Source organism: Delphinapterus leucas, chromosome 12 (assembly GCF_059928025.1).
Source record: "Delphinapterus leucas isolate spDelLeu-1000000601 "Yukka" chromosome 12, BTC_Dleu_Yukka2, whole genome shotgun sequence".
Lineage (NCBI taxonomy): Eukaryota > Metazoa > Chordata > Mammalia > Artiodactyla > Monodontidae > Delphinapterus > Delphinapterus leucas.
In genome coordinates, this window is record NC_143140.1 from 90521113 (window position 1) to 90547405 (window position 26293).

At 36.7% G+C, this 26293-nt stretch overlaps 1 protein-coding gene across 1 annotated transcript in view; it reads right to left on the reverse strand.

Moving 5' to 3' along the window:
• PRKN (parkin RBR E3 ubiquitin protein ligase) overlaps window positions 1–26293 on the reverse strand; it is a 1255012-nt gene that overhangs the window by 1001079 nt on the left and 227640 nt on the right. The window contains exon 2 of the mRNA XM_022562266.2: window positions 16458–16621. Within this exon, the coding sequence (XP_022417974.2) occupies window positions 16458–16621 (164 nt within the window). The remainder of the gene's footprint in view (window positions 1–16457; window positions 16622–26293) is intronic.

The following is a 26293-nucleotide window of genomic DNA, read 5'->3' on the forward strand; positions in this document are numbered from 1 at the left end:
AATAGGAACATACATATCGATAACTACCTTAATTGTAAATGGATTAAATGCTCCAACCAAAAGACACACTGGCTGAATGGATACGAAAACAAGATCCATATATATGCTATCTACAAGAGACCCACTTCAGACGTAGGGACACATACAGACTGAAAGTGAGGGGATGGAAGAATATATTCCATGCAAATGGAAATCAAAAGAAAGCTGGAGTAGCAATTCTCATATCAGACAAAATAGACTTTAAAATAAAGACTATTACAAGAGACAAGAATAACACTACATAATGATCAAGGGATCAATCAGAGAAAAAGATATAACAATTGTAAATATTTCAGCACCCAACAGAGGAGCACCTCAATACATAAGGCAAATGCTAACAGCAATAAAAGGGGAAATCGACAGTAAAAGAAGCACAGTAGGGGACTTCAACACCCTACTTTCAGCAATGGACAGATCAGCCAAAATGAAAATAAGGGAACACAAGCTTTAAATGATACATTAAACAAGATGGACATAATTGATATTTATAGTACATTCCATCGAAAAACAACAGAATACACTTTCTTCTCAAGTGCTCATGGAACATTCTCCAGGATAGACCATGTCTCGGGTCACAAATCAAGCCATGGTAAATTTAAGAAAATTGAAATCATATCAAGTATCTTTTCCGACCACAATGCTATGAGACTAGATATCAATTACAGGAAAAAAATCTGTAAAAAAATACAAACACATGGAGGCTAAACAATACATTACTAAATAACCAAGAGATCACTCAAGAAATCAAAGTGGAAATCAAAAAATACCTAGAAACAAATGACAATGAAAACACGACGACCCAAAACCTATGGGATGCAGCAAAAGCAGTTCTAAGAGGGAAGTTTACAGCAATACAATCCTACCTCAAGAAACAAGAATCATCTCAACAAACAACCTAACCTTACACCTAAAGCAATTAGAGAAAGAACAAAAAAAACCCCAGAGTCAGCAGGAGGAAAGAAATCATAAAGTTCAGATCAGAACTAAATGAAAAAGAAATGAAGAAAACAATAGCAAAAATCAATAAAACTAAAAGCTGGTTCTTTGAGACGATAAAGGAAATTGATAAACCATTAAGCAGACTCATCAAGAAAAAAGGGAGAAGATTCAAATCAATAGAATTAGAAATGAAAAAGGAGAAGTAACAGCTGACACTGCAGAAATACAAAGGATCGTGAGAGATTACTACAACTATATGCCAATAAAATGGACAGCCTGGAAGAAATGGACAAATTCTTAGAAAAGCACAACCTTTCAAGACTGAACCAGAAGAAACAGAAAATATAAATAGACCAATCACAAGCACTGAAATTGAGACTGTGATTAAAAATCTTCCAACAAACAAAAGCCCAGGACCACATGGCTTCTCAGGTGAATTCTATCAAACATTTAGAGAAGAGCTAACACCTATCCTTCTCAAACTCTTCCAAAATATAGCAGAAGGAAGAACACTCCCAAACTTATTCTACGAGGTCACCGTCACCCTGATACCAAAACCAGAAAAGATGTCACAAAGAAAAAAAACTACAGGCCATTATCACTGATGAATATAGATGCAAAATTCCTCAACAAAATACTAGCAAACAGAATCCAACAGCACATTAAAAGGATCATACACCATGATCAAGTGGGGTTTATCCCAGGAAGGCAAGGATTCTTCGATATACGGAAATCAAATAATGTGATATACCATATTAAAAAATTGAAGGAGGAAAACCATATGATCATCTCAATAGATGCAGAAAAAGCTTTTGACAAAATTCAACACCCATTCTTGACAAAAATCCTCCAGAAAGTAGGCATAGAGGGAACTTACCTTAACATAATAAAGGTCATATATGACAAACCGACAGCCAATATCGTTCTCAATGGTGAAAAACTGAAACCATTTCTGCTCAGATCAGGAACAAAAGAAGGTTGTCCACCCTCACCAGTATTATTCAACATAGTTTTGGAAGTTTTAGCCACAGCAATCAGAGAAGAAAAAGAAATAAAAGGAATCCAAGTCAGAAAAATAAGAAGTCAAGCTGTCACTGTTTGCAGATGACATGATACTATACATAGAGAATCCTAAAGACTCTACCAGAAAACTACTAGAGCTAATCAATGAATTTCATAAAGTAGCAGGATAAAAAATTAACGCACAGAAATCTCTTGCATTCCTATACACTGATGATGAAAAATCTGAAAGAGAAATTAAGGAAACACTCCCATTTACCACTGCAACAAAAAGAATAAAATATGTAGGAACAAACCTACCTAAGGAGACAAATACCTGTATACAGAAAACTATAAGACACTGATGAAAGAAATTAAAGATGATACAAACAGATGGAGAGATATACCATGTTCCTGGAATGGAAGAACAAACATTGTGAAAATGACTCTACTACCCAAAGCAATCTACAGATTCAATGCAATCCCTATCAAACTATCACTGGCATTTTTCACAGAACTAGAACAAAAAAATTCACAATTTGTATGTCAACAGAAATGACCCAGAATAGCCAAAGCAATCTTCAGAAAGAAAAATGGAACTGGAGGAATCAGGCTCCCTGACTTCAGACTATACTACAAAGCTACAGTAATCAAGACAATATGCTACTGGCACAAAAACAGAAATATAGATCAATGGAACATGATAGAGAGCCCATAGATAAACCCACGCACATATGGTCACCTTATTTTTGATAAAGAAGGCAAGAACATACAATAGAGAAAACACAGCATCTTCAGTAAGCGGTGCTGGGAAAACTGCAGAGCTACATGTAAAAGAATGAAATTAGAACACTCCCTCACACCATACACAAAAATAAGCTCAAAATGGATTAAAGAGCTAAATGTAAGGCCAGAAACTATCAAACTCTTAGAGGAAAACATAGGCAGAACACTCTATGACATAAATCACAGCAAGATCCTTTCTGACCCACCTCCTAGAGTAATGGAAATAAAAACAAAAATAAACAAATGAACCTAATGAAACTTAAAAGCTTTTGCACAGCAAAAGAAACCATAAACAAGACGAAAATACAACCATCAGAATGGGAGAAAATATTTGCAAATGAAGCAACTGACAAAGGATTAATCTCCAAAATTTACAAGCAGCTCATGCAGCTCAATAACAAAAAAACAAACAACCCAATCCAAAAATGGGCAGAAGACCTAAATAGACATTTCTCCAAAGAAGATATACAGAATGCCAACAAACACATGAAAGAATGCTCAACATCATTAATCATTAGAGAAATGCAAATCAAAACTACAATGAGATATCATCTCACACCAGTCAGAATGGCCATCATCAAAAAATCTAGAAACAATAAATGCTGGAGAGGGTGTGGAGAAAAGGGAACACTCTTGCACTGCTGGTGGGAATGTGAATTGGTTCAGCCACTATGGAGAACAGTATGGAGGTTCCTTAAAAAACTACAAATAGAATTACCATATGACCCAGCAATCCCACTACTGGGCATATACCCTGAGAAAACCAAAATTCAAAAAGAGTCATGTACCAAAATGTTCATTGCAGCTCTATTTACAATTGCCCGGAGATGGAAACAACCTAAGCGCCCATCATCGGATGAATGGATAAAGAAGATGTGGCACATATATACAATGGAATATTACTCAGCCTTAAAAAGAAATGAAATTGAGCTATTTGTAATGAGATGGATAGACCTAGAGTCTGTCATACAGAGTGAAGTAAGTCAGAAAGAAAAAGACAAATACCGTATGCTAACGCATATATATGGAATTTAAAGGGAAAAAAAATGTCATGAAGAACCTAGGGGTAAGACAGGAATAAAGACGCAGACCTACTGGAGAACGGACTTAAGGATATGGGGAGGGGGAAGGGTGAGCTTTGACAGGGCGAGAGAGAGTCATGGACATATACACACTAACAAACGTAGTAAGGTAGATAGCTAGGGGGAAGCAGCCGCAAGGCACAGGGATATTAGCTCGGTGCTTTGTGACAGCCTGGAGGGGTGGGATAGGGAGAGTGGGAGGGAGGGAGACGCAAGAGGGAAGACATATGGGAACATATGTATATGTATAACTGATTCACTTTGTTATAAAGCAGAAACTAACACACAATTGTAAAGCAATTATACCCCAATAAAGATGTTTAAAAAAAAAAAAAAAAAAATAGATAGCTAGTGGGAAGCACTGCTTAGCACAGGGAGATCAGCTTGGTGCTTTGTGACCACCTAGAGTGGTGGGATAGGGAGGGTGGGAGGGAGACACAAGAGAGAGGAGATATAGGGATATATGTATATGTGTAGTGGATTCACTTTGTTTTAACATAGAGACTAACACACCATTGGAAAGCAATTATACTCCAATAAAGATGTTTAAAATTAATTAATGAATGAATTGATATATAAAATAAAATAAAATGAAATAAATTTTAAAAAGCTTATTTTTTCCCCCTTAGGGTACTCAATTTTATTATTTTTTAAAATTTTATTTCATTTATTATTTTTAAACAGGAGGTTGTTATTAGTTGTTTATTTTATACATATTAGTGTATATATGTCAATCCCAATCTCCCAATTCATCCCACCCCATCCCCCTGCTTTTCCCTCTTGGCGTCCATGTTTCTTCTCTACATCTGTGTCTCTATTTCTTCCCTGCAAACTGGTTCATTTGTACCATTTTTCTAGGTTCCACATATATGTGTTAATATATGATACTTGTTTTTCTCTTTCTGACTTACTTCACTCTGTATGACAGTCTCTAGATCCATCCACGTCTCTACAAATGACCCAATTTCATTCCTTTTTAAGGCTGAGTAATATTCCAATGTATATATGTACCACATCTTCTTTATACATTCATCGGTCGATGGGCATTTCACTTGCTTCCATGACCTGGCTATTGTAAATAGTGCTGCAGTGAATATGGGGGTGCATGTGTCTTTTTCAATTATGGTTTTCTCTGGGTATATACCCAGGAGTGGGATTGCTCAGTCATATGGTAATTTCATTTTTAGTTTCTTAAGGATCTTCCATACTGTTCTCCATACTGGCTGCATCAATTTACATTGCCACCAACAGTGCAAGAGGGTTCCCGTTTCTCCACACCCTCTCCAGCATTTGTTGTTTGTACATTTTCTGATGATGCCCATTCTAACCGGTGTGAGGTGATACCTCATTGTAGTTTTGATTTGCATTTCTCTAATAATTAGTGATGTTGAGCAGCTATTCATGTGCTTCTTGGCCATCTGCATGTCTTCTTTGGAGAAATGTCTATTTAGGTCTTCTGCCCATTTTTTAACTGGGTTGTCTTTTTTTTTAATATTGAGCTGCATGACTGTTTATATATTTTGGAGATCAATCCTTTGTCTGTTTGTTTGCAAATATTTTCTCCCATTCTGAGGGTTGTCTTTTCATCTTGTTTATAGTTTGCTTTTAAGTTTCATTAGGTCCCATTGGTTTATTTTTGATTTTATTTCCATTACTCTAGGAGGTGGGTCAACAAAGATCTTGCTGTGATTTATGTCAAAGAATATTCTGCCTATGTTTTCCTCTGAGATTTTTATAGTGTCTAGCCTTACATTTAGGTCTTTAATCCATTTTGTGTTTATTTTTGTGTATGGTGTTAGGGAATGTTCAAATTTCATTCTTTTACATGTAGCTGTCCAGTTTTCCCAGCACTACTTATTGAAGAGACTGTCTTTTCTCCATTGTATATCCTTGCCTCCTCTGTCATAGGTATTTGACCATAGGTGTGTGGGTTTATCTCTGGGCTTTCTATCCTGCTCCATTGATCTGTATTTCTGCTTTTGTGCCAGTACCATATTGTTTTGATTTCTGTAGCTTTGTAGTATAGTCTGAAGTCAGGGAGTTTGATTCCTCCAGCTCCGTTTTTTTACCTCAAGATTGCTTTGGCTATTTGGGGTCTTTTGTGTCTCCATAAAAATTTTAAGATTTTTTATTCTAGTTCTGTGAAAAATGCCATTGGTAGTTTGGTAGGGATTGCATTGAAGCTGTAGATTGCTTTGGGTAGTATAGTCATTTTCACAATGTTGGTTCTTCCAATCCAAGAACATGGTATATCTCTCAATCTGTTTGTGTCATCTTTGATTTCTTTCATCAGTGTCTTATAGTTTTCTGAGTACAGGTCTTTTATGCTCCTTAGGTAGGTTTATTCCTACATTTTCAATTCTTTTTGTTGCAATGGTAAATGGGATTGGTTCCTTAATTTCTCTTTCTGATCTTTTGTTGTTGGTGTATAGAAATGCAAGCAATTTCTGTTCATTAATTTTGTATCCTGACACTTTACCAAATTCTTGATTAGCTCTAGTAGTTTTCTGGGGGCATCTTTAGGATTATCTATGTATAGTATCATGTCATCTGCAAACAGTGACAGTTTTACTTCTTCTTTTCCAGAGTTTGGTATCTAAGCTTTAAAGAGTGCTTTCATAAAAAATTTTTCATTGTACTATGACAATAATTTCAGGCTTGTTACAATGGCTTGGTAATACCGAAGAAGAAAAAGGTAGAATTGGGGTGAGCAATCTTTTGGTGTAGAAGCTTTAAGGTGAATGGTATAGAAACATTCTTGTGTCTTGGATTTTTCTGTAAAGGATAATGACTATATTAAATAAAGTCTTAAACAAAGTCAGGTCAACTAGATGATGGAGTTTGAGTCAAAAAACAGAGAAAACAGAACAGAATATTTGAAATGAGGACTTCAGTGACAACTAACAAAATTTCACAGTGTGGAATCGCTCCTCTTTCATTTGTCAGGTTTCCAGGTGAACGTTTTCTCTAACCATGAGACAGGCTTTGCCTTTTATACTCCAATAAAATGTATCCTAGGTTAAGATCTGGGGGATTGGTTTGTTCCAGAGTTTCACTCCCCCACAGATTTTCTACCTTGCAATTTGAGCACAATAAGGGCAATGGAATTGTCTGTGAGACATGAGCCTGTTAAATAAATCCACACACTGTATATCCTCAGCCTCTTATAAGCTAAAAGAATCTTTTTTTTTTTCTTCAAGTCTGCGTTTATTCATGGCAATCCTCAAAGATGTTTCATGAGTCCGCAGGGGCACACAAAAGTCAAGACTACCTTTCAACAGAAAAATAATATTTCTGAGCGTTCTGAATTATGCAAAGAGGTAAGTAATTCAGAGATTCTTTCTGACACATATAAACAGCCAGACACAAACAGACAAAATAAGGGTCTTTCTGAAATGAGCACTTGCTCTGTATAGATTACCATCAGTTGATTCTAGACCCTGACACTTTGCAGTGCTTACCAGCTGCCACAATAACATACCACTTCTTTGGAGGAACTCACGTGTATATCTACATTTTACCTACATGAATGGGGCGAGCAGTCAGTCCCATTAGCAAGTCAACCGTTTGGGGAAAATTCTTGTATTCTTCCTGAAGTGTTTGAGAGTATTATTTACACAACTGTACTCTTAGATACAATGAAATCATGGTACGACTGCTCTTAGTATAATGCTGTCTAACCTGGCTTCCTTTTGTCTTACAATCAGAGAAAAACAGAATTTTAAGTAAAACATATTAGCCATTTATACCGTCATCTGCAGAATTCCTCTTTTATATACAAACAAACAATCATGATGGAACTGCATTCTATGTTCTAACCTAGCCTCTTTTTGTCTTATATTCAAGAGAGAAAGTAAAAAGAATTTAAATAAATTTATTTTATAACTGAAACCATTTCATCCCTAAATTCCTTCTATTATATAAATGTATGGTACCAATCAAAGGGGAGCAATATTTACGTGAATGTTTTCTCTAACCATTATAACCACAACGGTTAAATGAGGTGCTCATTTTTGCCTAAAACTATAGTATATCACTCTCAAATCAATTTGGAAAATGTACAATTAGAGTACACAATTGTTATGAACTGTTTATTTTTCTTTATTTGAAATATTTGGTAAGGGCTTTGAAAATAAATACTAATCATGTCTATTCAGACCCATAAGGTGCTAAGGAGGCTGTTTAAGAATTCAAAAAAGAAATGCCTTAATACTTCTATAAGCTTTGTTGACTTGTTGACTCATTATGAACTAATCTTTGTCTCTGTGAATCAGCTAAATTATTTTCTAAATTTCTTATGGTGAAAATCACATTAATAAATACTGTTCCGTTAAAATAGATGCAAATAACAAGCTTGTTTATTTTCTATAGGATGAGAGAGTTTCTATTCCTCTGTAAAAGAGGGTAGAACTTATGTTTTCTCTGTGTTTTTTAAAATTAAACTTTATCTTGAGATGCTTGTTGATGCACATGTTGTTGTCAGAAATAACACAGAGATATCCCAGGAACTCTTTTCCCAGTTTCCCCCATGACAACATCTTACGAAAATATAATAAATCATCACGATCATACTATCAGCATTGGTATAGTCAAGATACAGAACATTCATCACCACAAGGGTCCCTCCTCTTGTCCTTTTTACTGCCACACACTCTTTTCTTCTCCCACACCCTCCTTAACCTCTAGTAACCATTCATCTCTCCTCCATTTCTACAATTTTGTCATGTGAAAAATGTTCTAGTAATGGAATCATTTGGAATGTGACCTTTTGGTATTGGCTTTTTTTCACTCAGCATAATTCTCTTGAGGGACTTCTCTGGTAGTGCAGTGGTTAAGACCCCACAGTCCCAATGCAGGGGGCCCGGGTTTGATCCCTGGTCAGGGAACTAGATACCACATGCCGCAACCAAGAGTTTGCATGCTGCAACTAAGGAACCTGCGTACCGCAACTAAGGAGCTGGTGAGCCACAACTGAGAAGCCTGCCTGCTGCAACTAAAACCCTGTGCAACCAAATTAATTAATTAAGTAATTAATTAAATATAAAAAAATGATAATTCTCTTGAGATCCATCCAAAATGTTGTGTGTATCAATAGTTGTTGGGTTTTTTTATCACTGAGTGTGGTACGGATGGACCACAGTTTGTGCAATCATTCACCTGTTGAAGGACATCAGTATTGTTTTCATTTTTTTGCTAATATGAATGAAGCTGCTATAAACATTCGTGTATTGGTTTTTGTGTCGTATGGTAAATTCAAGTTTAGCTTTTTAAGAAACCATCACATTTTCCTCCAGAGTGGCTGTACAGTTTTATATTCCCACTAGCAATATATCAATGACTCAGTTTCTCCACATCCTCACCAGCATTTAGTGTTGTCACTATTTTATATTTTAATCTTTTACCTATCTTAGTGGTTGCTCTAGTGCTTATACATTCATAAGTTGTCACACTTCGCTGGGGGTGTCATTTTATATGTTCAGATAGAGTATAGAAACCTACTCCCTTTATGTCTCTTTATCTCTCTGTTTATATTTGTCTCAAATAGTTCCTCTAAATACATTTAGAACCACATAAGACATTGTTATAATTTTTTCTATAATCCTCAAACATAATTTAGAAAACTATAGAGGAGAAGGAAACTCAATTGTATTTAACCATACTTTTGCTTACTGTGTTCTTCCTTCCTGATGTTCCACAGTTCATTCTTCTATCGTTTTCTTTTGTATTAAAGAACTTCCTTCTTTGATTCATTCTTTTAGGGTAGTTTTCCTGGTGACAATTTCTATTAGTATTTCTTCATCCAAAAATATATTAACTTCTCCTTTATTCCTTAAAGATATTTTTGCTGGGTATAGGTTTCTGGATTAAAGGTTTTTTTTTGTTTTTTTTTTTTTCAGCACTTGAAGAATACTGTGCCACTTCCTTTTGACCTTCATAGTTGCTTATGAGAAATCCACTGTCATTCAAATTGTTTTTTCCATTGTGGGTAAATTGTACATTTTCTCTAGCTGCTTTCAAGACTTTTGCCTTGTATTTAGTTTTCAGAAGTTTAATTATGATGTGTGGATTTCTTTGAATATATCCAATTTTGGATTCTCTCAGCTTCATTAATCTGTAAGTTTATGTCTCTTAAAAAATTTGGCAAGTTTTCAGCCATTATTTCTTTAAGCACTTTTCCCTACCTTCTTTTATCCTCTCCTTCCAGGACCGTGATGACACAATTTTAAGTGTAGTTTTATAGACCCATATGTTTCTGAGGCTCTTTTTTTCTTTCTTTTTTTAGTCTATTTTCTCTCTGTTCAGATTGTGCAATTTGTATTGTTCTATCTTCCAGTTCACTAACATTTTCCTCTGCCTCCTCCATTCTGCTGTTGAGCCCACCCAGTGAGCTTTCTATTTGTTACTATATTCTTCAGTTCTATGGTTTCCATTTGATTCTTCTTTATATCCTCTATTTCTTTCTCAGACATTTTTTTCATATTTCAAGCATGTTTATAACTGTTCATTGAAGCATTTTATCATGCCTGCTTAAAATATCTGTCAGATAATTCTAACATCTCTGTCATCTTAGTATCAGCAACTATTGATTGTTTGTTTTCATTCAATTTGAGAGCTTCCTGGTCCTTGGTGGTTTTCTTTTGATATCTGGCCATTTTCTCATTACATTATGAGACTGTGGCTTTTATTTAAACTTTCTATTTTAGCTTTTTATGACACTACTCCAGCTGCAAAAGGGGGGGTACCACTTATTACTGCCAGTGGAAACAGAAGTCCAAGTTCTCCACTTGGTATCTGTTGACACCTGACATGAAGTAGGGACTCCTCATTATTGCTGTGTGGTAGTGATTTCTAGCCCCACACACAGTCTCCACTGGCACTGTGGCAGAAGTGGCCTGATGGTGGAACTCTACTCAATACTCTGTAATGGCCTATATGGGAAAAGAATCTAAAAAAGTGTGGATATATGTGTGTGTATAACTGATTCACTTTGCTGTACACTTGAAACTAACAACATTGTAAATCAACTGTACTCCGATAAAAATTTTAAAAATCTAAAAAATGTACACGTGAGTAGAGTTAGGGGTCTGCTGGTATGCTTCTCCCTATCATCTGAATTTTAAAAACTAACATATATTAATTATATAATCAGAAAAATATAGCCTAAGTATATTAAAAGGGAAATAATAATGTTGGAAAAAATTTTAAAGACATTAAGAAAATATCAACTTTCAAAAATTTAGTTAAGCAATACTTACTTATCTTAGAGGAAGTTCAAGGAACATTCAGGGTATTCATAACACCCTTGTGAAGTTTTTAAAGTTTCAAAACTTAGCAGGTTAATTAGAGATATGAGCAAAACAATATATAATATTTTTTTGAAATAGGTAAATATTCTTACAGATTTCCAAAACTTGAATTTGTTAGTCATTGGACATAGTTTACTTTATCAGTGAAAGCTGGTTTTCACTACTCTCAAATTTTGAAATGTATATCACTAAAAACATAGCCAATTAAATAATTTGGCTTTTAGGGTCACTCATTTTTCTTTAGTATTTACAACCTAAGCTATTAAAGTCTTTATGTCTCTGGTCTTCCAAGCTCAGATATTGTTATATCACAAAGATTAACAGGGGTAATAAACTGATGTCCTTTAATACTTATTGCAAAATGACCTATTTCATGAAAAGATGGTCTCCAAATGTGTATATACATTTTAAAGATCATAAAATTGAATATTTAATGAAAGGAATTTTTGACCATCCACCTGAATGAATCCTTTTATAAAGCAAACATTTCTATGTAAAACAAACATTTTATTTTCTACCTTGTAAGTCTAATTCATTATTACAAAGATAATAAAATAGAATAACTTTCCTCTAACACTAATTAAATATAATGAGGTTTCTCATATCCTGATTGTGATGGTGAATTTTATGTGTCAACTTGACTGGGCCATGGAGTGCCCAGACATTTGGTCAGATATTAGTCTAGGTGTGTCTGTGAGGGTTTGCCCAGATGAGATTATTATTGGAATCAGTAGATTGAGTAAATCAGATACCTCTTCTCCCCCAGATAAGTGGGCCCCATCCAGTCAGTTTAAGCCCTGAACAAAAAGGTTGACCCTCCCATGAGTAAGAGAGAATTCCTCCTGCCCAACAGCCATCTAGCTGGTACACTGGGTTTTTTTGCAGCCTTGGACTTGAGCTAAAGCATCAGCTCTTCCTGGGTCTCAAGCTTACCAGCCTTCAGACTGAAAGGACACCGTCACTTCTTCCAGTTTACAAGCCTTCAGACTCAGACTGAAACTAATCTTGTTGACTGCAGATCTTAGGACTTGTCAGCCTCCATAATATGTGACCAATTTTTCATTATCTTTCTATATATCTATTGGTTCTGTTTCTCTGGAGAACTCTGACTAATACACAGGCTAATAACCTATACTGATATTAATAATATTAATAATTATACAACTCATGTGAATACAGTGAATTCTGCTCAAACAAAATCTTACATAAATTCTCAAGTCCCTGTAATTTTAAGTTAGTCTAATTTCAAAGTTCATCAGTTTTAGTATATACAACTACATTAGAACCTTATTTTCCTTGTATAAATTTGAATAATAAATTGAAAACTATGTAGAGGTGATTTCAGGCATTCTTGATATGCAGTGTGTCAGAAATGAAGGATAGGAGAAAGGGTGACCCATCATTTGAATAGGCCCTGAATACTCTGTTGCAAGAGCTGACAATAACTCTTTACAAAGAAAAAATATCAATTCACTGTGAATAATATGTCAAAGACTAATATTTTATATTGCATACTTGTAAGTATAAGGAAAATGATAATATGCACAGAAACACTGCTTATGAAGTAGGAAAAAATGTATAGCTCTTTCCAATTTGCTTCTGACAAATATAGTGAGTGTGTGGCAGATATCTACTTTATAAAAATATATCTTAAAAGCAATAATACCATGATGAAACTTTGCTGAACAGTACCGCCATAGGCGTCTATTTTTACTAAATACTAGAGGAACAGTAAAGTTTTTTTAAGCTTACTAAATTCAAATTGTACTATTCTTAAGTAAAACCTGTATATATAAGGTTCAAACATTTATTTATAAACTCCACAAAGTTCTTTTTAGTTAAAATGTATAAATATTACACACACACACACACTTTACTGCCCCAGTATAATATGCATCCTATTATCATTGCTTTAACTGTTTAAATTATTGCAGATATACTCATCATAATTCATAATGGAAACTTGTCATGTTATTTAAGGTGATCACTTAGACCCTGAAGTAACTGCCTAATAATAATGATGACAATAATGATAGTGATGATGCTAATAAATGCTCACATTTAGATAGTGTTTACTATATGTTGTACTCTGTTCTAAGAGTTCTACATAAATTAACTTAGTCCTCACAAAATCCCAATGAGATGGGTATTATTATTATTCCCATTTTACAAATAAGCAAACTGAAACACAGAGAGGCCATATTCTCTAAGTATATAAGATACCTTTTAAAAAATTGTTTTGCCTTAATTTGTAATATTAAAAACTAGATACTCCCTAAATATAATATAAACACTCTTATTACAGAGAATTATCTAGATACTTAGAAATGAAGATTATACAACAACATGGAAAATGCCTATGATATAATATTAAGTGAAAGAATTCAGAATATAAAATTGCATTCTCACACTGATTACAACTGTATAAAAGTCAGCCATGCACACAGTCAAGGGCTAGGAAATGTACAACACAGTGCAGGACCTGCTGCTCCTCCAGGAACTCCTTCTGTCTCTCCTTCCCCTCAATGACCAGCTGGGCCGTGCTCATTACATAGTCCCATGATTCATACTGAACCCCTGAAATCTGGCTTTTTCCAACTACAGTCTTGGCCTGGAGTTCTGAAGGTCCCTAATTCACCACCACAGTCACCAAGTCCAAAGGCTCTTTTCTTCAACATCCTCCATCTTTTCACAACACATATATTCTTTTTTTTTTTTTTTTTTTTTGTGGTACGCGGGCCTCTCACCGCTGTGGCCTCTCCCGTTACGGAGCACAGGCTCCGGACGCGCAGGCTCAGCGGCCATGGCTCACGGGCCCAGCCGCTCCGCGGCATGTGGGATCTTCCCGGACCGGGGCACGAACTCGCGTCCCCTGCATCGGCAGGCGGACTCCCAACCACTGCGCCACCAGGGAAGCCCAGCACATATATTCTTTACCAGTAATTTTCTTTTCCAAAGTATCTTCATAAGTGTCAGTGGATGGATGATGCCTCTTTTACTGGCTCCTCCCCTGCTACCTAACACATTTCCTGCACCGCTGTCCTCTGTACCTTGGCAACTGAATCTGCTCCAGCAACCGCAATATTTACCTCCATGTAAGTAGTCCTCAAATATAAAGCAAGCCCTAAGCTCCACACCTAAGTTCAGCTGCCTGCCAGCATCTCCCACTGGCATTAACTCTTGTCATGGATACAACTCCTCATCCTGCCCATGATCAAACTGGATCTCCAGACTCCTATTTCTCTCCAGGGCACCCTATTTTGCTCTAGATCTCCATACATGAAACCTCAATGTCACATCGGTCAAAGCTCTGTAAAATACAGCTCCCAACTCCCTTCTTACCCCATCTTCAGCATCTCCTCTAGGTTCTAAAAGAATAGGAACCTATGCTTGTTCCCAAGCACACCCTATGCTCATTCTCCACGTCCAGAACCCTACTCGAGTTTCACTTCATCCATGAAGTCTTTCTTGGTGACTTTCACTCAGATGTGTTTTCTCCACCTTTAAAATTTCCTAATACTTATATTTCAGTTTTCATATGGCAGTTATCATGTTTGACATCCTTATGTTATAGCTATTTGGTTGAGCTACATGAAATTGCTGATAGTTTTAACCTATATGGTTCAACCTAATATTTCTGTTGATTTTAGAGGCCGTAAGTAAACAGCAGTCTCTACAAGAGTAGGGATGAGTTTTGCCTTTCTTTGGGATCCCCTGAGAAGCCCAGAACATTGGAAGTGTTTGTCAAAATAAAGAAACTTAATCAATCTATCTATATATCTACATTTATATCTATATCTTATCCATATATATCTATCTATCTATAAAAATCAATTGTCTGTAGCAATTAGTGTAACCTATCAGCTCCAATGGTAGAGGTGAGACGCTTTAGAACCTGAAACTTCAAAACTTCTGGTAACATAAAATACTGTGGTTCAAGAAGCTGTTTTAAAATAATTTATGAAGGAAACATTCTTGGATTTAGAGTTTGGCAGGTACAGTAAAAAAGCTTTTCAGCTGACTGAAATAAAAAAAAAATCAAAACCCTTTTTAGCACGGGCACTTCCCTTATAAAAACAAATTGCCTAAAAGCAAAGCACAGCAGTTTGTGCACAGTGAGCACGTGCCTCCTGCCATCACAGGAGGGGTGCTGGAGAAGGAGGGAATGATTTACATTTCTATAGCTTCTTTTGTACGCCCAGATTTGAAAGCATTTCGCAAAGCAGTAAACATCATCACCAAGAAGAGACAGTGACAGGATGTCCATAAAGTAGGGACTCTGAGTAGAAACACAACAGCGCCCACACAGCTGTAAACAGAAGCACAATTCATCTGTGCTGGCTAAGAAAGGGGGAAAGTGTGTCTGCAGGGTTCTTCAGCATCACCTGAACCATCCACAGAAAGCAACTCGTTTCTTATACTTTCTCAAAGAATGACTTCAATCCATATTGAGTCCTATTTGCTGGCGTCCTCAACAAATTACAGGTCTCCACTTCTAGGTGACGGCACTGCTCATCAATCGCCTACCCAATTCTCCCCTTCTCCTACAGAAATCACTGTTGTGAATGAAACACCCAGATGAAAAGGATATAGCCCTTTGATGGTATCTGGAGCCGTGCAGTGCCCTGAAAGCATTAGGGACAGAAGAGAAAACACACACTGCTCTCTCTCTAATGTTTCAGTGGCCCATTCTAGGGAAAATGTTACTAAAGCTTGGAGAAATTGAATACAAAGGTGGACTTTTGCTGTGCGTCAGTCTTCCTTCACCACAGCTTGGGCACTGCTATTCTGACGGGGCAGGGAGCTCTCAATCCTGCTGTGAACGGCCCTGAGCCCTGCACCTCCCCTACTGAGCCTCGTCAGCAGACCTAGGACCATCCTCCAGGGGTCACAATTGGGTTACACATTCCTCACAGCACAGTGACTGAGCAACCTGATTTGGAACAATTTATTTGAATCCTTCTTCATTAAGATTCAAATGGAATAAGTAAGGTAGAAACTGGACAGAGAAATTGTGCCTTGCTTCTCCTGTAGTCAGTAAACATTTATTCACTAAGCCCAGTTTGTGTGCTCTCTCTCTTTTCCCTCTCTTGCTCACAGTTATTCTTCCAATCCTTCGGGCTTGCTGTTTTAATGCATAATTAAGAAGGTCAGAATTAATGAAGCGGTATGAGTAAAGTTCAAGGAATCCCCAGGCACTATTTATTCTATTAGATCTCAGGCATGAATGTCAGCTTGGCAGCAGAAGCAGCATAAGCAATGGGGTTGGCTGCATCCCAGGAACGATCCACTAAGGGAGACTCACCCGCACTGTCAAGTCATTCCTCAGCTCCTTCCCTGCGAAAATCACACGCAACTGGTCAGCTGGAACCCCCTGTCGCTTAGCAACCACCTCCTTGAGCTGGAAGATGCTGGTGTCAGAATTGACCTCCACTGGGAAACCATGGCTGGAGTTGAACCTGACAAACACTGACCAAGAAAATTGGAGGGGAAGAAAAAAAAAGTAAGCATTACTCAAAGCCCTTAAATGGCAATAGCAACATTTCTAAACTGATTTACCCATCACCCACCCTTTGATTAACAGCATACATTTTCTTTCACTTAGAACATAAAACTTAATGCTATGGAGTAACATTTGGAGAAAAATGGAATTTCCCTGTGGGACTTCCCTTTCATATATTAGTCAGTGACCCGCAAACAAAATTGCATGCTCCCTTTGACATCCATCCTAGGAAACAGAGGGACTCGAGCAGAACACTTGCTTGATTGGAATTGTAAGATTCCCATGAGTTTATCGAAGAGATTCAGCTCTTACAGCCTGTACAAACTAACACTGCCTCTACAGTGCCCCTCTTAATAAAAAATCAAATGCATTGTGTTAGCACCCATGGTACAGCAATGGAACAAAACCAAGCCACTTCGCAGTGGTTGAGAGTCTGCCTGCCGATGTAGGGGACACGAGTTCGTGCCCTGGTCTGGGAGGATCCCACATGCCGCGGAGCGGCTGGGCCCGTGAGCCATGGCCGCTGAGCCTGCGCGTCCGGAGCCTGTGCTCCGCAACGGGAGAGGCCACAACAGTGAGAGGCCCGCGTACCACAAAAAAAAAAAAAAAAAAAAAAAAAGCCACTTTATAGATCAGAGGGAAGACCCAGCAGAGCCCTAGGCACTGGTGGTCCCAGCCAAAAGGCTTCACTGGGTCTTATGGAAATATATATTTGCCCTTTCTTTTGAAACTAGTGATATACCCTTTCTCTTTTTGGAACCACCGTTCCCCTCAAGGACCAGGCTGGAACCTCACAGTCTTCTTACATGCTTTCTTCTCACTGCCAACTGCCCCGCCACCTCAATGGCTCTCGCATCTGCCCTTTCCTTCCACTCCTTCTGTCACTACGCTCATTCAATCACATCTAGATTCCTGCAACAGCCTCCCAGCAGGAGTCTTAATATACTCTCTTCACCTCCGAAATGTCCTACACTGTTCTGCAAAGTAAACCGTATTAATCTAGAGCCCTCGCTGTGTCGTAGCCCTCAAATCCTTTAAAGGCACAAATCTTTCAAACTAAATGCTCCCAAAAAACATATAACAGAAAACGCCTGCCCCCAGCCCTTGCCTCTGTTCACGTCACACCCTTCCTCACCTCTGCCTTTTGAAAGCCTGTTCACCTCCACGATCCATCTCCAATGTGACCTCCTCCAAGAGGCCTCTTGCTATCAGCCCCCTCAAGACTGACCTCACCTCTTCAGGGCTTCCAGTGGCTTTTACTGTGTACGTCTTACAAGACTTGCCACATTCTCTCATGGAAGCAGTACAGCAGAGGTGACAAATACATCCTCCAAAGTGAGAGGACCTATTCACCAATTCCTGTAGGTCCCTTATCAGCTCAGGAGACTGGGGTAAACACATTAACCTTCACTCTTTAACTCTCAGTTCCCTAATATTCAAAATATAAATAAACCACAAAGGGTGTTCTATAATACATTAAGTAATATTTATAGTGTTTATAAATATCAAATAATTACTTTCAAAAATAACGAATATTTGTATATGTCTTTGGTATATATTTTACCTCTTTAAAAGATTATAGACTCCTCAAGGTCAAGCACTATAGCTTATTTTCTGCTGTATCTCCTTTATTTAATTTTTTAAATAAATAAATAATTTTTTTATTTTTGGCTGCATTGCTTCTTCATTGCTGCACGCAGCCTTTCTCTAGTTGCAGCGAGCTGGGGCTACTCTTCAATGTGGTGCGCGAGCTTCTCATTACGGTGGCTTTTCTTGTTGCGGAGCACGGGCTCTAGGCACGTGGGCTTTAGTAGTTGTGGCACACGGGCTTAGTTGCTCCGCGGCATGTGGGATCTTCCTGGACCAGGGTTCGAACCCGTGTCTTCTGCATTGGCAGGTGGATTCTTAACCACTGTGCCACCAGGGAAGTCCCCGTATCTCCTTTAAATGTAGCATTATCACTTACTAGTTCTAAATTCAAATGTGAGATGGCCCTCCAAATAATAATTATAATAAAATAATAATTACAATGCCAATAATATTCAAGCAGTTACTATGTGGTAGAAGTTGCACATTATATATGCTATTTTAAGCTTCCTGATGATCTGGTAAGGTCAGTATTATTATCCTTATTTAATAGAAAGTAAATGAAGGCCCTGAGAATTGTAATCACTTTTTTAAGGACATCAGCTACTTTGTAATGGAATCACAATTTAAACTCAGTTCAATCTACCTCTAAATCCCATTGCATTTACTATAACATGCTGCCTAAAATCGTCTCAGAAGAAAAGTTCACATTCCTTTTCCTTATGATAAAAAAATTACAAAACACAACAGCAAAAAAGTCTTTATAACATAATTCAGATAGCCTCTATACAGGTTAGCAGTAGAAAATGAGATTAAAAAAATAAAATCTCCAGTGAAGAGCTAAGAGCAAACCACAATGAACAATATTTACAAGACACAATGAGATAAAAATGACACCAAACTGAGAGTAGATGCCAGAGATGACACCACAGGAGCAAAATCCTGACATATTTTACCAGCACACAAAATATTTAGAAAGAGTAAAAACTGGAAGTGACAAAAGTGTTCCAAATAAAGAAAACTGATTGAAAAAAAAAGAAAAGAACAATTACAGAGGAAAAGGTGCTTTTGATATACTTTTAAGTAGATGCCATGTGACACTGTTGAAAGTAGAGGAGGAGAAATAAAAATGTATCAGAACCCTTTGAGGTATACTCCTGGCATCCTCTGATCAGAGACCATAAGACCAGCAATTCATCAGATAAGACATGGCAACAAGTGAGTGGCTATAAGGGACAAAAGGTATGGTCCCAGTTGCAAACTGGATTTTCTAGTAGCGTGAATAGACTTTTTTAAAAGAAGTAAAACACCATTGGGGAAGAAGCAGTTGAAAACTATACAAAGGCTACTAAAAAAAGGAATAAATATTCCAGGAGATCTGAAGTTGCTGATCTTCTCCAGGGGTTCAAATCATGGGAATTCCACCTTAAGGACAAGAATTATAAAGAAAACTAAAGGAAAAAAATCTGCAAAAAAAATACTAGATAACTCTGTACCACTAATGAAATCACTATTATCTAAAAGCCTCTTTTGGTAGGAATGTGAATTTGTACAGCCACTATGGAGAACAGTATGGAGGTTCCTTAAAAAACTACAAATAGAACTACCATATGACCCAGCAATCCCACTACTGGGCATATACCCCGAGAAAACCATAATTCAAAAAGAGTCATGTACCAAAATGTTCATTGCAGCTCTATTTACAATAGCCAGGACATGGAAGCAACCTAAGTGTCCATAAACAGATGAATGGATAAAGAAGATGTGGCACATATATACAATGGAATATTACTCAGCCATAAAAAGAAACGAAATTGAGTTATTTGTAGTGAGGTGGATGGACCTAGAGTCTGTCATACAGAGTGAAGTAAGTCAGAAAGAGAAAGACAAATACCATATGCTAACACATATATATGGAATCTAAGAAAAAAAAATGTCATGAAGAACCTAGGGGTAAGATGGGAATAAAGACACAGACCTACTAGAGAATGGACTTGAGGATCTGGGGAGGGGGAAGGGTAAGCTGTGACAAAGTGAGAGAGTGGCATGGACATATATACACTACCAAATGTAAAATAGATAGCTAGTGGGAAGCAGCCGCATAGCACAGCGAGATCAGCTTGGTGCTTTGTGACCACCTAGAGGGGTGGGATAGGGAGTGGGGGAGGGAGGGAGATGCAAGAGGGAAGAGATATGGGAACATATGTATATGTATAACTTACTCACTTTGTTATAAAGCAGAAACTAACACACCATTGTAAAGCAATTGTACTCCAATAAAGATGTAAAAAAAATAATAATACAAGCCTTTTTTTCCTTATAAATAGAAAAAAGTTTGTGAGCTTAAGTTAAATTTGGATAAACTGTACCAATACTTTATAAATGAATATTTTTGAGCAGCAAATCAGAAATGTAGTATGAATTTTCTGATGGAAAGACTGATCAAATACATAGCAGATATTTGGCCAACTAAAATATTGGTATGGATAAGAACAAACATCTTAAAGTGACCTGATAAATAGCCAAATGCCATTATATGGAAAACAGCTAGTGTTTAATGGCAGTACCATAATTCGCAGTGGGTCTCCATCTTTTTCTGACCCATGTGAGAAATGTGTATGTTCCGTCTGTTCTAGTCCTGTCATTTCAGCCATGATTCCTAAAAGAGAGGAGGAGAATGATTCCTAAAAGAGAGGAGGAGAGAAGCACCCAACCCTCCTCCTCTACTACCTCTTTAAGAGTCATAGAAAGCAGAATGCCCTCAGAGCCAGGACAAAAGAAATTGGAATCCTGGTTGTGCCAGTTTCTAATTTTATGACTTAGGACAAATTATCTGTTCACCTGGATTCTTAGCTTCCTTATCTGCTAAAATGGAGATAATGTATACAACATCAAGTGCCAGTTACAAAAGATTTGTTGAGATTATGGATGTATTAGGAAATTTTGGAAAGAGTCCTTAGTATATATTACCTTGTACTCTTGGTACAAGGTAAGTTTGTTTTGCAAAACTAGTTTCCTAATTTTAGTCACCTAGTGGAGGTAGCACTCATTAAAGCAGCTTCCACTGTTTGTATTATAACTAAGGTAGATTAAATAGGAGGTGAGAAGAGCTAAATTAAGTAGCCTATTTTTTTTTTAATTTCTGCTCCTCTTCATGATACAGACAACTTCCAAGAACAGAGACATGATAAAGAATTTAGCTTATCTCCATGTTCTGAGATTTAATTATAAATTAGAAGTTTGGGAATGCTTGTTCTGATGACACCTATTATAGCACCAGAAATAAACACCATATCACTAAACATTATCCATTATGTGTATTATCAATAAGCACCATAATACAATGATAAGAAAAAGATGATGAGTCACATTCACGCTTACTTTTTATGTTATCCTTGACCAGGGTTCAGAAGATCCAGAGGATAAGAAAGTAACTGGGAGGAAGGAGGGGGAAGGAGTCATAGGTTGATGGGCACTTACTTATATTTTTCTCAGGGCTATTCTACTTGTCCTGTCTGATTGGGGCCTAATTTTTTAGTTATAACTATAATAGTTTCATCAATGATTATGGTCCTTGTAGGATTCTGACTGCCTTGAAAGCAGCCATTCTACTCCTCCTACACTGAGACTAGTCACAGGATTGAGGTGGGGTGATTCACCCTTCCCCCCCAACTCCAGGTGTGAGCTCTCATTAATTAGCACAACCTCATCCTCTTTGTCACAGTGACTGGCTCAAAGACGGACATAAACCAGTCAGTGCCTGGTGTTCCCCAGGTCATAGTGATTGACTCCCTAGGATAGAGGTGATCCAAGGTAGGCCAATCCAGAGAAATCCAGAACTTATCAAAGGCTTAGTGACGAAGTGATTTTAGATGTCATGGAATATCATGTGAGCTTAGACATTTTCGCTGAGAGAATCAAATGAAAACAGAGCCCAAGATAGACCATTGCCATCAGAGTATAAATGGGCTCATTGCTTTTCGAGCAAGACAATTCCTCCTCAAGAGAGAATGCCCTAAGCTCTGCAGGATGTTTAGCTCCAGCTGCAGCCCAGTAAATGTCAGGAGCGCACTCTAATAACCATGGCAACAAAAAAGTAACCCTACATATCTCTGGTGAGGTAGTTTCTTCTTTACCTTTGAGAAATATCACTCTACTAGCTTCTACCCCAAACAGACAAACCTTGTCCTCACATTCCCCTCCATTCACTATCCCACTTCTCTGCACAGAATATTCTACTGTGAATTTCTTAGAGTTCAGCTTTCCATTTCTTTACTTTCCGTTCTTTTATGAACTACTCTTGAAGCCTGCTCTTGGTATGACCTCCACGTTTCCAGTCAATGGTTGCTTCTCTATTCTTCTCATATTTGGCCATTCAGGGACATTCAGTAAGGATCTTGTTCCAATAAAACTTTTTTTCTCTTGGCATCTGCCACTAAGCCCTCCCAGTTTCCCTCCTACAACACAGGACGTACTTTCTTAGCTTCATCTATCAGATTCTCTTTTTTTGTTCGACCTACTGATTTTAGAGCGCCCAGAGGTCTGCTTGAACTCTCTTCTTTTCTGAGCGTCCTCCCAGGGTTGTATTATCCAAGCTGCGTGTTTTATAATTCTTGGGCAATTTAATATATTTCAATGGGGTATTTTCATTCACCATGATTTTTACTTTATATTCTTATTTTAAAATCCAACTTTCTCACAACTATCAACCTCAGACCATCCTCAGAACAATGTGAGTCCATGGAATTATCTAATCCTTAGAACCAATTCCTACATTCTTCATGTTATAGATTTTGCTCACAAGAACTACACTGAACATGTACTTAACAACTTTCATATAGAAATCTCAAAACCCTTATATAAAGGTGAAATTAACCTCCCACAAATCACACAGTATATCTTCAGTATTCAGAAAGTAAAATTTGTTTTAATCCTAATTTCTTGCACTCATAATTTAAACCATTTGTTAAAGGACTGCAGCATATTAGGCATTTTTCATAGGACTCTGCTAGTAAAAAAATTTAATATACTTTAAATCATTAAAAATTAATTTAAGAAATGATTACAAAAGAATATGTATGTGTATTCATATATAGGTATATATGCATGTATACATATGTGTGTATGTCCAAATTAATAAAATTACTGTGTGTGTATATACTTTATATGTATAAGTATATAATATATACACATATAATATATATATTAGTCCATAACATCTTAATATTAGTCTAAGAAACAATTATAAAGAAAAGATGTGTGTGTATATATATAAAGGTATACATATAAATATATTACATATATGTGTATATCCACACACATATATTTTACACAAACACACACACACATACAGTATTTTCTAAACCTAGGTAAATGAATGACCAAATTGGGTACTTTATTGTATGTTTTAAACTTGAATTTTAATGACTTTTTTCTTAAACTGAGAAAAGCACAAAGTATGATTCAGCAAGAACATCTACCATGTAGGATTAAAGTAAGTAGGGGGTGAAGGTGTGACCAGCACTTAAAAATTACTAATATTAATAGTTTAAGAAAATCAAACACTTGTTTTGAGAGAGGACCATTATTATATTCTGATTATCGCAGAAAAATAACAAACACAAAATCACCAATTAAGGAATAATAGACACTTGCTATCTGGTCATGTAAGTAACTTCTAAGTTCAGAGGAAAAAGTTAGAAGAAAGCTAACTGCAACATCTAGTAAAGTTACCCTTCCTATACAACAGATATAAAGAATAACAACAAAAAAATGTATCCAGGTAATGGTCTTGTGTAGGTGCATCAAATATCCTTAAAAGGACAAACTGTGAATATATTCTCTGGCCCTTAAGGGTTACCTTCAACTGACAATGTAAAGCACAGGCCTCTGCTTGAGAATGCAGCCTCAAACTGTGATGTCGAACTCCCACCAACGCCCAGAGTAGAGAACTCTGGTAACAATGGAGCCCATCCAGGTTTGAGTCAGGGATCAAGCTCAACTGGTAGAAATTCCATATCTCAGCCATGTTTACCTCCCTCTGCCCCCTTATTTTGTATCCTGTCATTCAAAGTGTTGCACATTAGCATAACGCATATGGTTGCTCTTGAGTGAAGCTATTAACCATCAGGATGAGAAGATTGTGAAATTATCCTCTGGCAGCAGAGAATAGATAGATTTTGACTTCTATAATTTCTTTTCTAGAATAAAGTCAAATGATGTCATTGCTTTGAGTCCTACTTCATTTCTAATATAATCTAGTCTATACTAATCTATTCCTCCACCCAATGAATAATAGTGAAGAACAAAGCTCTAGAATTAATCAGCATTTTCGTAATCACAGCTCAACATTTAGCAACCTTGCATATACAATCTAACCTTAATTGGGTTGTTGCAGGATCCAGGTCACTATTAGCTATTACTATTTTTTTTAAAAAAAACTATTATTTATAACACATAACTTAATGTTTGATTATATGCTATCTGGTATCATTCTTTATTAGTTTCTTACATAATTCTTGATTTCTAACTATCTTTTAAGCTCTTTCTAATCAGAAACTTCATTTAGTCTCCTCACCCTCACTATCACAGTGTTAAACAGATAGAGGCCAGAATTTTTGCTTTTTGTAATGACTGAGTAACATGTCAGAACGACTTCCTGCAGAAAATGAAGATTATAAAAAAGAATCAACTGGAAATTCTAGAACTAAAACTACAATATCTGAAATAAATATTTATTAATAGATTTAATAACAAAATGGAGATAAAACAGGGAAATGTTAATGAAGAATAGAGAGAAGGGAGCTTTTTAAAAAATGAACAGACCTCAGGGACTTGGTAGGTAATATCAAATGGTTTAACATATATATAATAGTAGTGACAAAAAGAAAGAAGAGAAAATGGGGCAGAAAAATTATTTGAGACATAATGCCCAGAATTTTAAAATATATGATGAAATACATAAATGTACATATTCAAAATGCTCAACAACGAAAAGCAACATAAATTTGAATAAGACTGTGTCAAGGCACATCAGAGTCAAAGTATTGAAAGCCAAAGATAAGGAACAAGTTTTGAAAGCAACAGGAAAAGAGATTCCTTCACATAGCTTAAACTCATCATCAAAAGCAATGGAGGCCAGAAGTAAAAGTATAACATCTTTAAGGTATTCAAATTAAAAACAAAAACACTGTTAAACACAGAATTCTACATCCAGTAAGAATATCCTTCAGGAATAAAGGCAAAATAAAGATATTTTAAGATGTAAGAAAACTAAGAAAATCTGTCACAAGCAGACTCACCCTAAAAGAAATGCTAAAGAAAATTCTTCATACTAAAGAGAAATGACAACAGATGGAAATGTAGATCCTCAGAAAGGGATAAGAACATCAGAAATGCTAAATGCCTGAGTAAATACAGAAGACAATTATGTGGGGATTTTTTGCTTTATTCATCTTAATTTCTTTAATAATATAATTGCTTATATGGACTGAGTTTAGTAACCCCCCCAGCCAAATTCATATGTTAAAGCCCTAACCCCCAATGCAATGGTATATGGGGATGGGAGCTTGGGGAGATGGTTAGTTTTAGATAAGGGCATGTGGGTGAGGCACTCATGAAGAGATTAGTGTCCTTATACCAGAAGAGACACCACAGAGTTTGCTGTCTCTCCTGCCATGTGAGGATGCAGTAAAAAGGAGGCTGTCTATAGGCCAGGAAGAGGGCCCTCCCCAGAACCTGACCATACTAGAACTCTGATCTCAGACTGCCAGCCTCCAGAACTGTGAGAAAATAAATTTCTATTGTTTAAACCACTCAGTCTAGTGATAGTTCATTATGGTGCTGAGCTAAGAAAACATTCAACGCAAAAATTAAAAAGTTTCATGAGGAGTCCAAAATACATACAAATATAATAAATATGACAACTACAGCATAAAGAATGGGGGATGGATGTCAACCATTTCTTCTATATTTTGGGTGGAAACTGGTGCATTATTAACAATATTGACTGTCAAAATTTAAGAATATACATTATAATTCCTAGAATTAAA